We start from the raw sequence: 13,456 nt of genomic DNA on the forward strand, positions 1-13,456 counted from the left end.
TTCTGTGCCCCAGTTTCCCCATCTTATTCATTTCACAGAGTTGCTTGAAAGATTGTAAAGCATCCAGCAGAGCACACTATAGGTGTCAGTTACTGTTTTCACTCTGTTAACTGTCAGTGCAGTCTGAAACCAAAAAGTCACAAAATAGGGCCTCATACCTCACAGCTTACCAAAGCCCTACTCCATCTATCATCCCTGTCACTGGTTAGGCTCTAGCCACTCTGTGCTTTGGAACATGCTGGTGTGTTCCCACAGCAGTGTTTTTAGGTCTGCAGCTCTTTTCTCTTTTCTAAAATTGGCTCCTTCTCCTTATGGGAGCTTGCCTGAGTTGCCCCATGTATTAGCCCTCCTCACTGCCACCACTCTATCTTAGCCCTCTGGGTATTTCTTTCAGAGCACTGTTCTTCCCAGAAGGCACAGAGACTTAGGTTTCACACCTTTGTTCTTCATTCCTACTGGGTGCAAACCTCACAGGATTGTGGGGAGCACTGTATGAGACACAGTGAGTAGAGTGGAGTGCACACAGTAGGTGACCCAAAGTTAAGTAGCTATTGTGGTCATTAACAATATCCAGTATTAAAGAATCAGCCCTTTCATACCTCAATAGGCCTTCTATTCCACCACTCCTCCACAAGGACCCTCAGTACTAGCCACACTCAACTGCATACAGTGCTCAGGAAATACCAGGTTGTTTGGAGTCTTTTGCATATCCTTTTCCCTTGCTTGAAGGGCTCCTATTCACCTTTCAAGATTAGGCTCAAAAGCCACCTCCCCCATGAATTTGTCCTGAGTGCCCCATTCCCCTGCTCCAGCATAATGTATTGTTCCAATCTGGGCTGGGCTTTACCTCCCATCAGCCATATCTGTGTGCTCCAGCCTCCAGCACAGGGCAGGTGCCATTCAAGTGATTGCTGATGGAAAGTGTGGGTACCTGGGGCACCTGGGTTGCTCAGTTGGCTAAGCATTGATTTCGGCTCTGGTCATGATCTCATGGTTTGTGGGATCAAGCCCCATATCCGGGCTCTGTGCTGACAGTGCAGAGCCTGCTTGGGATTATCTCACTCCCTCTCTCTCTGCCCCTTCCCGGCTTGCACTCTCTCCCTCTCAAAAATAAATAAACACTAAAAAAAAAAAAAAAAAAAAAAAAAAAGACTGGGTGATTTCCTGATTTTGGAAGAATTCCTGGCTGGAGGAAGCAAAGTGTAGTGGAAGACTTTCTGGCCTCCGAGCCAGAAGCCAGAGGGTTCTAGCTGCAGTTTCACCTCTTGCCACATGCTTCAGACCAGCTCACAGGCCTTGCTGGCCTCACCTTCCAAGCCCAAAGGCCAGTGCATACCTGACCTGCATCTCTCCACCTCAGAAGCTCAGCACTATTCCCTGATGCCTTACCCCTTCGAGTGTGCATCCTTGTCCTCCAGGTCTGCTGGACTGTCACTCTTCTGATCAGCTGGTCCAGCAGAGGCCAAAGTGGAGCTGGAGCTGAGGGAAGAAGCACACAGGCCTGCTGAGGCCTTAGAGCAAAGGAGACTCGGGCCCTTGCCAGCTGCCTTCTCACCAGAAAGGGGAACCTACATCTGCCAGCATCTCAGTCCTGCTGTTAGTGTGGCACAGATGCCACTGTGTGTGATAACGTTTTGTGAGTCCCGGCTGTGAACTGGGCACCTGAGTTCAAGATCAAGCACTGCCCCTGATCAGCTCAGGGGTCCCTGGGGAAGTCTCCTGGTTTGGGGCTCCAGTATCCTTGCCTGACCTATACACCTCTTAGGGCTGTGTGGGAGTCCAGGGAGATTGTTCTTTACTAAATGCTCGGCACACCCACAACAAACTGGCCACTCCTACTGGTGGACTGGTAGATGGAATAGGGCAGAAGCCTGCAGCTTGGGAATGCACAACCCCTTCCCATTGCACCTTAGCACTCTAGAGCCATGTGCCCTCCTCAGCCACCTCCATGTGCTCCCTGGTACTGAGCATTCTAGTGCCAGTTGGCTGTCTCTGGGATTCCTTCCTCTGACTCCTGCTTGCTGGATTGGGCTGCAGTCCCTACAGGAGGGTCTATTCCCAGGCTCTGCCTCCTAATGCCATCCCTTCTGCCACCTCAGCTTGGGTCCTTGTGAATACATGCTGGGCTTTCAAGGCTGAGAGTTTTCACCACACACATCTTGATCATCCAGGAGAAGAGGGAAGCCAACAGCTGGGCACACTCTGTGGAAGGAGTCCAAGCCTGGTCTGGGTTCAGGACTTTGTGTCTATATGTGTACTTCCTCCCAAAGGGATGGATTCTATCCCCAACAGATGATGAGAACTGAAGGACTGCTCGAACAGATGCTCAGGGCACAGTACTCACTTAGATCACACAGCTGCCTGACACTGGGCCACCGTGTCCTTGTGGTTAAGTGTAGGCTCCCTGCAGGCACATTACCTGGATTCAAATCAGTACTTTGCTACCTTTCAGGTGTGTGACCTTGGGCACATCACCTGAAATGGGGATGATAATTGTGTCTGCCTCATAAGTTTTCTGAGGAAAGTAAATGGGATAATAGATGCTAAGTACTTAGAATAATGCCTGGGCCCTAACATGTGCTAAATTGTTCCTGTTTTTATTACTGGGGTCTGTGGACATTTATAGAAGCAGCATCCCTTTGTAGTCTATCTGTATCCATCAACTTGATACAGATTGAGTGACTGAGTGCTGTCTTACCCAGTATTTCCAGGGGTAGGTTGCATTCTTTGTCTCTGTAAATCAGGCAGGTTGATGTTCACAGCAAGCTGAGCGGTCACAGCTCACAGAGCACCTCATTGCCCATGCAAGCCTGCACTTGAGTAACACACTCACTAAGATTCCTCATGTTTGTTCCCACATCCATTTATCCCAGTTGTACTTGCAACCATAATTACTAAATTCAATTATTAAACTCATAAAAGTGAATGGAAAAGGAGTGGTTGCTTTTTGCATAAGAAACATTTTATGGGGCACCTGGCTGGCTCAGTCGGTAGAACGTGCAACTCTTGATCCCGAGGTTATAAAGTCAAGCCCCACGTTGAGTGGAGAGATTAGTTAAAAATAAAATCTTAAAAAAGAAACATTTTCCTTGGAAATATAATAAAGGTAAGTTTCTTAAAAATCATTGCCAAAATATGTACAGTTAAGACGATGTAAAAAACTAGGTTAAGTCTTTAGACTGCTTTGCAAGTTAATTTGATGTTTGGCTTAATTTTAAAGAAACTGAAAGCAGAAAGCAAAGACTTTGTTTTAGGAGGGTGTGTTAGCAAGAATGATCTGGATGAATATTCAAAGATAAAGCAGTCAAGAACTTTACCCAATCACACTGGACCAGAGGTCTACAACAGCAACAGTTAATCTGCACAACTGTGCTGGCCAGGACACAGTGAGGCAGGCTGCAAGTGCTGGCCTTTCAGACAGTGGTTGCCACTAGTGGCAGCTCAAAGAGCCAAGGCCCCAACCCAGTGGCCTTTCTTTGCACCTGCTGAAGCAGAGTGGTAGGGCAGGTGTGCCGGCTGGCAGCATGCCCTTGTGGCTCTCTGCAGACACTGGGCTTTGTCCGTCTGCTCTGAACCATAAGGGCACTAGCACAACTTGGAGCTGAACTATCTGTGCCAACATCAGCATACCTATACTTTGTCCCCAAGGATGACTCATGCTTGGTTTGCAGCCACTTAGGGACAGGTGGGACCTTGGGAACCACTCCCTGAATCACCTGAGAAAGTGGACCCTGACTCCACCCAGATCCAGGAACTTAGAGCCCAGCCAGACATGTTTATCTTCTCAGTGGGGCCACTGCTTTTCCTCTCACTGAACCACAGAGCATAGCTGTCCAGAGGAGGTGGGCAGGACAGGAAAAGGAGCTTAAGGATTTGTGGAAGGAAAAGAGGAAAGCAGAGATGAAGGACCTCCTTCTAGCTTGTCCTCGGAGCTCAGCCAAGAAGAGAGAAGGCACTGATTAACCCATCATTTGGTCATTCATTTATCCCTTCACTCATTCCGTACATATTCATTCTACTTCCTGGTGCCTGCCCAGGCAGGGCTGAACCTCCAGCTGCAAGTGGACCCTTGCGCCTGCTCTGGAGGATCTTGAGAACAAGTGGCAGAGGGCAGGAGAAGGAGCAAGATTCAAGCATAGGCAATTCTGATAAATGGAAAGCACAGGGACAAAGGATGTGGTGGGAGCAACTGGAGAAGCAAGCTGTAGACAGGACTATGGGAAATGACCAGTGTTCAGTCCCCCGTAACCCAGGCAGTTTTGGCAGCTTGACCCTGGCCTGTCACCAGGGACATGAGAGAATCAGTAACCTGGGGCCATCTGCCTCCTCCAGGCAGCTTACCCTCCTCTCCCAGAGTCAATGTCTGCTTCAATCAAGCCTTCAGGTGGGAAGCCCATGGCTCTGGATCCCACATTGCCATCACTTGACTGTGCACTTGACCTGTTATGGGAAGAGAAACATTTGCTGACTCTGATTAGGTTTTGATCTAATATAACTAAGATGTCCTGAGAGCCGGCCTCAAGGACTAGAAGGCCAGGCTCCCAGTTGCCACCCTGCGCTGCTCCAACTAGAGCCAACTGGACATCAGCAAGTATTTCTGCTTTTCTTCCAAACCTGATGGAATGGGAGAAAGAGTGGAGCCAAAAAACAGAGCAAAATGGCAACTTGGGAGGAAGCTGGCACAACGTGGGGAAGCCAATGGTCAAAAAAACAAAGGGAAAGCACTTGGGGCCACTGATAATAATGGAGCCCAAGGCAGAAACAAGCTCCCCCAGACATCCCAGGTCCCCTGCCCTCATTTCATGACTGAGTCCCCATTGGGGGTCCAGAACCCCACACTGATAAAATGGAGGCAGACAGGCAAGGCTGTAGGCTCTTATCCATTACTGGTTACCAACTTCCCATTGAAGAAACACTCAACTCTCAGCCGTTGCTCACCACACCCAGGCTTCCTTGGTCTAGCATGAAGGACAGCTCAATGAGATAGTCATAGGATGGCTGGGCACAACCATCCCTTCTGGACTCATCATCCACCACTGGCTCTGCCTCCCATCCTTGCCAGCACCTGCCATGTCTCCCTTTATCCACAGTTCATCCTGGAAGTCTATGCTAGATGCTCTGTTGAGGTCAATGCATCCTTTGGTCATTGACTTCCCTAAACTTCTGACTTGGCAGGCTTGCTTGCCCTGGCCATCAGCACTGCTTTCAGTGGGGGCAAATGCACAGTGAACTTGGGCCAAGGGCTGGGTGGGGGTGGTCTGGCCTGGAGTTTTGTCCTCCTCTGCAACTGGCTTTCTGAGGGATCTTGGCAGGGGCCTGCCCCTCTCCAAACCTCATACAGTCCTTCATTTATTCTTCCAAAAGATATTCACTGAGGACTTGCACTGCCCCAGGCACTGGGGACACAGTGGGGGAACTGGACAGTCCTGGTCCCAGCTCTATCCATGGACCTTACATCATAGGCCACATGGGCTCTATGTCCCTGCACTGAGTTACCTTAGGTCTAGATTGGGACCCTTGCAGGCCTCCTCACCAGCCAAGTCTTCCTTGGCCTCTCTAGGGCTGGGGTCCTCCTTGTATTTGGAGCCCAGGGAAGATCTATGGAGGAAAGAAACATAAGTTAACCATCCAACCACACTGAGATGAAGGCATTTATCTCATACTCAGATGCCAACTGTCTCCAAGGAACTTAAAAGCTGATATTGCAGGACTAGCCAATTCTCAAAATATCATTACTAATAGCTACTATTGATTTAGGGTCAGACTCCATTCTCATGATTTTGCATGCATTAACCCTCCACATAAACCCCAGGATATGGGCACTATATTTATCCCTGCCTACTTTCTAGATGAGTGAATGGGAGCACAGACAGCCCAAGCAACTTGCCCCAAGGTTCCCAAGGGGAAGAGCTAGGATTTGAACCCAGTCTGATTTCAGAGTTCTGTACTATAATCCTCCATGGTGTTGAGACTTCTCCTAAGCTGCTAATTCAACCTCCCTCTGTTCTCTCTGAGGTCATCGGGGAGCCTCATGGTGTCCAACGCAATGGATACACTCCTTTCATTATTACCATTCAGGACCACTGACCCAGTGGGCCACTCCTGTCTTCTTTCCCAATTCATCTGTCATGACTGTGACACCATCTCCTACCTCTCTTGCCATACCTTCCCAGTCTCCTTCACCATTCCCTCCTCTTCTGCCCCTTAATGTTGGTGTTATCAGCATTCCTTTCCATCTGCATGCTCCACCTCTTTGCCCACCTCCTCCTCGACATCAACTGCTACCCTCAAACCAATGACTTCCACATGTTTGCACATCTCTGTGCTCCTGACCCATACCTCCAATGCCTTTCAGACTGTCCCTCGGTCAGCTCACCCTCGACATGGCTAGAATTGACTGCCATTCCCAGCTGCCTTCGGGGGGATGACCAGGCAGCTGCCACCTCCACACTGGGCTCTGTGCCCAGCCTGCTAGCCCCTCTCTCAATTCCCTTGATATTGTACTTCATGTAAACACTGACATTGAATCCCATTATTTCAGCTTTCATCTGTCTGCATATAACATGTAAATTTCTTGAACCCTGACCTCTCTCCCAAACCTCAACTACAAACCCTCAAATGCCTCCCAGCAATTTGTATTTGGTTGCCCACAAGTAAACTCATTATATATTCATTTAAAAATACTAAGTATTTATATCACCCCTCCTTGTCCCTTGCCCCTGGTCCTCAGTAGTGTGGTGAGTTATGGAGCAAAAGGTGCAGAGTGGGAGTCAGGCAGCCTGAGTGGAGTCCTGGATCTGCCTGCTCTTGGCCATGTAACCTTGAGCAAGTTACTTGACCATTCAGGGTCTCAGTTTCCTCATCTGTAAAATAGACATAGTGACTGCATCTGCATCATGCATGAGGATACCTGCTAGGCTGTTGAGGCAGGGCAGGGCTTGGTGAATTCTAGCTTTCTCTCTTTCTTCTTTCCCCAAATTTATTCTCTGGAAAGTGGGAGAGGAGCACCCCCATGGGATTTCAATGGTTGTAGCTTTGCCACTCCCAGACAAAGTACCAGAAGCCTTGTGGGTTCTGGAGACAGGAGGCACTGCAGGGATCTTCACTGGAGGCAGCCTGGCTTCCTCCTGCATCTCTTGGGATTACTTGGACCCTGTTTCTCAAAGACTTGTCACCTTAGGAAAATCAGTGAAGCAGCTTCCAATGTTACCTTATTAAAGATGTTGTCACACTGGATGATCCTCAATCATTCCAGCAATAAACACTCTCACATTTCTGTTCTGGGCCAGAGGGAATGTAATGAACATTTAGCTGCAGCCCCTGCCCTCCAGGCTCTCAGAGTTCTTAGGGAATATTGATCCAGGAGTGGACAACTGTTCATAGGCACCACATGGAGACCTGGGAGGCTGGAGACAAGGGCCCAAGGAGGGAGGGGTATACGAGGAGTACTGAGTTCAGGCTGCAGAGCCCAATCAGGGTGGGGGGCATTGCAGGGTTTTCCCAGGGGGCTGGAATGACTACTTCTGCCTTTTAGAAATCTCACCCAGGTAGAGATGTGGAGGGTCTAGGGATGGGGCAATAGGAGAATAAGAATAGGAAATATCTATAAAATAGAATGGGTAGGACTCAGTGCCAGACTGGGGTGGGAGTGTGAAGAAGAAGGCGCCAAAGAGGAGAGTAAAGGTACCTAGAGATCCATCAGGACTCATCTTGGATGACACTTCCTCCAGGAAGCCTTCCCTAACCAACCCACCCTTATGCTAGTGAGAGGCCCCTTTGGAGCTCCTACTGCTCCAGTGGGCATACACTCTGGCCTCCCTCCCCAGACTCTGGGATTCATGAGGAAGAGTCTCAGTCTGGCTGCTTCACAGCTGCCTTCTAGGCCCTGGCGCAGGGGTCAGGTGTGCATCAGGGGCTCAGTAAATGTTAGTTGAGTGAATAGCTAAATGAGTAGGAGAGAGAGTGCTGCAGGATACCTCCCACTACTTGTCCCTCCAAAGAGAATTGGACCCTCCATGCTCAGATCTCCCCTTGTCCCCGCCCCAGCTCCTAGCAATCCACCCCCCATCCTGTCTGCCTGTTGCATGGCTCTCTGCCTCCTATCTTGAGGCAGGGGCTGGGCCCTCTGTGCTCCTTGTAGTCCTCCTGTCCCTCACCCTCCCCAGAACCAGGTGTGGTGGCATCATGAGCTGTCAAGGCTGACCTGGTGACCCTACCCTGTTCCCAATAGTCCTGTCACACAAGCAGAGCAACTGCCCCAGCGGCTTCAGGGGGCTTTGCAGAGCCCATGTCTCAACCCAGCACAGCTGTCCTGTCTTGTTCTCAGTGCTTGGCAGGGCTGAGCCCTCACAGCTTGCTGGTGTCTGCATCTGCCTCCCCTACCAGGCAGATGGTCAGCATCTCTGGCCAGGGGACAGTCACCTCTGGCTTGCCAGGGCCAGGTTTGCCTCACATGAACCAAGTACTTGTCCCTAAAGAGGTGTGGGGGTGAAAGCATGAATGGAGGCAGAGAACCTAGGTTGACCATGTCTCTTACCAACCAGCCCCTGGGCCTAATCATTTGCATCCCTTCCTTGCTTATCCCATCTCTAAATTGGTGTGGAAGGAGCCCAGCAGGGCCCCCATACCTCATTCCTTCCAGGTATGGGGTCATCAGGCGGAGTCCTGCCCCAGGTGTCGTGATCTGCAGGTGGACAACTTCCTCACCTCTTGTACTGCAGCCAAGAAAGATAGCCAGGGAGTTGCTGGTAAGGAAAGCCTCCCCCTTTTCCCATCTGTGCCAGGGGTCCAAGGGCATTCTCCTTCAGAGGCCTCCTGGGTAATGCAGTGGGACACCCAGAACCATTGTCTTTTTTTTCTATTGTCTCCTCTTTGGCCTTTAGCTTTCTTGGTGCTACAGCTGAGCTTGACCCACTGACCTCCAGGTTGCAGAGGAAGGAGAGTGAAACACCCCTTTACCAGTCTCCCACTCTTGAGCTCAGCCCCCTTTAAGCATAGCAAGTGGATTCTGGACGGAAATGGGACTGCCCAGCTCCAATGCCCTGTCTGTAGCTACTGTCATGATTCTGTCACCCACTTGCAGAGATGAGCCTTGGCTATGGTTCCACTGGAATGCCCAAAGTGGTTATTTGTGAAGCCAGTGAGAATTCTGGGTATATAGGCTGATGGGGACTGATGACAAACAAGAAATCAGGAAACCTACAGGCCAAAGTTGGAGAGCCAGTGGGAGTAGGATATCAGAGACTTGGGGGATGAAGGAAAGTGACCAGTTGCCTATGAACTGGAGTCCACAGAAAATCAGACATTCTCAGCACTCAGAGGATGCTGAGGATTCCCTTTGAGGATTCCCTTTGAGGATTCCCGTGCTCAGAGCCTGGCCCACAGCTGACCACATACATCCTGCCAAGTCTGATTCCACTGCAGGACCTGACCTCCAGCAGGCTTGGGCCATGGTGATGGCCAGAGCCAGAGGAAATCTAGAGCTCTCTGGCTTTGTGGGAGTACTCTTCACTCAAGACCATACCTTTCTAGGTCCACAAAGTAAGGCCTAAGCCATCCTTTAAGACCCAAACCACTTACAGCCACTCCCTCCTTTCTTCAGCTGCCTGTGGACACTGGGTTGGGTCCTGGGTTATAGATGGGGGTGAGTCCCAGGCCAGGTGAAGCCCCCAGCCTAGTGTGTATGGGGGGGGGGGCAAAACAGGGACAGAGTAGCATGGGTCCTGACTCTACTAAAGTGTAAGACTGTGCACAAATTCAGCCCCAAGTGCACCTGAGAAACTTCATGGAGATGTGGCCTCGCTGGGGGCCAGTTGGAGGCAGGTGGGAGAGGAAGAGATGGAGGCTGGCAGGGGCCTTAAATGATGAAACCAGATCTGGTGTGGCAAAGGGATGCCATGGAATGGGCTTAAAGTGGGGGGTGAAGAGCTTCACATGATCAGCCTGGCACTTTAGAAAGGCCCCTTTGGGTCCATGACAGGGAAGGAGGGGCCAGGGTGAAGGCAGAGAAACAGGTAGTCTTCACCTTGGGTGAGCCGGTGTGACTTGGCTGCTCTCCTTGGAAAGTCACCTTGGAGTTGATCCTGACGTCCGGCTCCAAGCTAAACTAGGAGGCCATAGAGGATCGGGTCAGTGGGCTGCCTGTGTATGTGCTTCCTGGGATTTGGCTGAGAGGTCGCACATTAGAGATGACAGGGGGAAATGGGAGGGCTTCCAGGGACAGGGGGCCTGGTGCACAGGGGCAGCTCTGATCTGTGCATGTCTCCTCCCATGATAGCAATGATGACAGCATAAAGCACCTGGCCAGGACACACCCCACTTGGGAACATCACAGGCAAGTAAAACATACTTCCTCACTGGTGTTTCTGGTTATGTGGCAGAGGAAATAGGAACAAAGTGTCACCCCAACCTGCCCAAGCTGGCACCTCTCCCTCAATGCCTTCTTCCTTTTTTGTCACCCCGTTTAGCAATCCCTTCTTGAAGACCCAGCTCAAGTGGCACCTCTTCCAGAGGGGCTGTTATGAGTTGCACTGTGTCCCCTTAAAAGATATACTGGAGTCCTAACCCCTGGTATCTATGAATGTGCCCTTATTTGGAAATAGGGCCATTGCAGATACAATAAACTTAAGATAAACTCATACTGGAGGAGAGTGTCCTAATCCAGTGTGACTGGTGTCCTTATACAAAGGGGGCATTTGTACACAGACACACAGAAGGAGTATGGCCATGTGAAGACAGGGGCAGAGACTGGAGTGATACATCTACAAACTGAGAGCTGCCAAGGATTGCCAGCAATACCAGAAGCTAAGAGAAAGACCTGGAACAAATCCTCCCCCAGACCATTTGAAAGGAACATATAGCCCTGCTGACACCTTGATTTAGGACTTCTGGCCTCCAGGTGTGAGAAGACACATTTCTGATGTTTTATCCACCGAGTTTGTGTTAACTTGTGACAGCAGCTCCAGCAAACTCATACAGGGGCCTTCCGGTGTCTCTTCTCCTGCAGCAGCCCACCAGCCCCTCTCAACAGACCTTCAAACACAGATGGCTCTAGTCCAATCTTAAATTGTCAGCTAGGCTGAGAGCCGATGGAGACCAGGAGCACTCTTCCAGTGTGGACCCAGCTGCCTGTGGGAGTACCTCCTTCTCCGCACCCACAACCACATTTCCCTCAGAGGCCAGCAAGATGGCGATATTGGTCTCTTCATTTGCCCTGCAAATCAGCAAGCCTATAACTGGGAGCACCCAGGCACTGTGCCAAGGATTTCATATGTATTACCCCTTTTAGTATTTGAGAAGGCCTCAGGAGGTAGGTATCACTACTCACTATTGTATACATGAGGAAACTGAGGCATAGAGAGGTAAAGTGGCTTGCACAAGGCCAGTATAAGGTAATGCCAGGGTTTGCCTTGTGCCAAAACCTGTGCTTTTACTCAGTGCTCTCCAGCTTACTCTGTCAGACAGCATGCTGGGGCACAGCCTGCAGGCCTCACCATGGTCGAATGAGGCAGAAAGCCAAGGAAGCTTGACCAGTGCTGTGACAGGGACAGCAACCAGGCCTGGGGGCCTTTGTGCATACCAGTTTCTCTGGAAGAGGGTATCTGAATAAGTTCAGTCCAGAAGGTATATAGGAATTGTCCCACAACGAGAGGGTTAAAAACAAGATTAACCTAAGAAAACATGTTTTGGGGTGCATGGAGGGAAGGCCCCCTCCACTGTTGAGCAGGGGGTGGGAGTGATGGTAGAGACAAGTAATTCAGATATAAGCACTTGGAGCTGAGGGACCTTTGAGATGCCAGGCAGGTCCGGCATCTGATGGAAGGGAAATGACAGCTGGACAGCCCGGAGGACACAGCCTGTAGGTGTTCTTGTGGTGCAGTCCTATTCCAAACTTTCAGCCCTCCCTGAAGTCCCTGAAGGGTTTGGCACCTAAGACAAGGGTTTTACTCCTGGTTGGCCTGCTGGGTGAGATGAGGAAGTTACATCAGACTTGAGCCAAGGAGGCTATTGCAAGGACAGACTTGGGGAAGAGGCAGCCTCTTCAGAGCCATACCTGGAAACAAAGCTGTGATATTTTCCTGCCCCACTCTGCCATAAACCAGCTTTTTCTGAGTCAGTACAGCACCCAGAGTTTGGTTGAGTCACTGCTCCCCATAGAGCTGCACTTCTTCAAGGGCACAATCCAGCCTGGAGTTCTCAGATAACCAGGCAGAGAGAGGCTGGGTATGGGGAACTGATGGTGGTTGCCTGACCTGACCAGTGCAAGACCTGTCTGGTACAGTGGAGTCAGAAAAGAAGACCACCCAGGACCAGGCAGTGGCTCACCTGGAAGCTGCCTGGCAGGGTTCCAGATATTTTGTGACTGCACAATCTGAGGGAAGAAGCACTATGAGAAGTATCAAAGTAAGCCTCCCTGACCAGCCCCTGTTGCACACTTCTGATGAGAACTCTTTCCTTCCTATTGGAGGCTTCCCCATTGTGAAACATCTCTGGTATCTAGAACTTTCTGTAATCTGGTCCCAATTCTGTTTCCTGGGGCCTCACAGGCAAGATTGATCTCGGACTTTTGGCCTTCACAACTGTGAGGCAGTATATTTTCTGTTGTTTGAATCACCAGTTTGGGGTACTTTCTTACTGCTGCCCTAAAAAACCACTATAGCCACCCTGCTATGACAGCAGATGAAGGGTATTAAACATCCAAAAGATATGTTAAAATGCCTCTCAAATACATAATACAGCACAACCTAATTCTCCTAAGTTCTCTTTTAAAAAGCATCTGAAACCATTCACTGCTCTTCTTTTTCTGCACAAAAGACAAGGAGAAATCAGAGATGTGCACTGTTTGGGGCTGAATTATGTCCCCTCCAAATTCATATGTTGCAGTCCTAACCCTGGTACCTCATAGTACATTTATTTGGAAATAGGGTCACTACAGATGGAATTAGTTAAGATGAGGTTATACTGAGGTAGGGTGGGCCCCTAATCTAACATGACTGATGTCCTTATAAGAAGAGGAGATTAGAACACAGACACACACACATGGAAGAGCATGTGAGGACACACTGGGAAAGAGGTGGCCATCTACAAATCGAGGAGAGGCCTCCCTCCCAGCCCTCAGAAAGAACCAACCCTGCTGACACTTAAATCTCAGACTTCCAGCCTCTAGAACTGTGAGACAATACATTTCAGTTGTTTGAGTCACCCCATCTGTGGTTACAGTTGCCCTAGCAAACTAAGACAGCCCCTATGTCCCATCAATCCCCAAGTCCCATCAGTGCTGCCTTGTGAAGAGCTCTGAAATATTTCCACTTGTTTAAAAGTTCTCTACCGACAGGGGCACCTGGATGGCTCAGTCGGGGTTAAGTGTCCGACTCTTGATTCTGGCTTAGGTCATGATCTCAGGGTTTTGTGAGTTCCAGCCCTGCTTCGGGCTCTGTGCTGATGGCTCAGAGCCTGC

General features: G+C 50.0%; 1 protein-coding gene across 6 annotated transcripts in view; it reads right to left on the reverse strand.

Annotated features, from left to right (window-relative positions):
* Positions 1-12,568, reverse strand: part of LOC123383678 (zinc finger protein 185-like) — a 38,492-nt gene extending 25,924 nt beyond the window's left edge. Inside the window, exons 1-5 of one of the 6 annotated variants that reach the window (XM_045051659.1) lie at positions 10,025-12,566; positions 8,628-8,714; positions 5,497-5,598; positions 4,342-4,440; positions 1,390-1,479 (exon numbers count right to left, since the gene is read on the reverse strand). In XM_045051659.1, the coding sequence (XP_044907594.1) occupies positions 1,390-1,479; positions 4,342-4,440; positions 5,497-5,598; positions 8,628-8,653 (317 nt within the window). In that variant the 5' untranslated portion in view covers positions 8,654-8,714; positions 10,025-12,566. Of the gene's footprint in view, positions 1-1,389; positions 1,480-4,341; positions 4,441-5,496; positions 5,599-8,627 lie in introns of all 6 variants that reach the window. The other 5 variants (XM_045051658.1, XM_045051654.1, XM_045051655.1 and 2 more) reach the window with 5 other exon arrangements.
* Between the last annotated feature and the right edge of the window lie 888 nt (positions 12,569-13,456).

Source organism: Felis catus, assembly GCF_018350175.1.
Source record: "Felis catus isolate Fca126 chromosome X unlocalized genomic scaffold, F.catus_Fca126_mat1.0 chrX_random_Un_scaffold_68, whole genome shotgun sequence".
NCBI lineage: Eukaryota > Metazoa > Chordata > Mammalia > Carnivora > Felidae > Felis > Felis catus.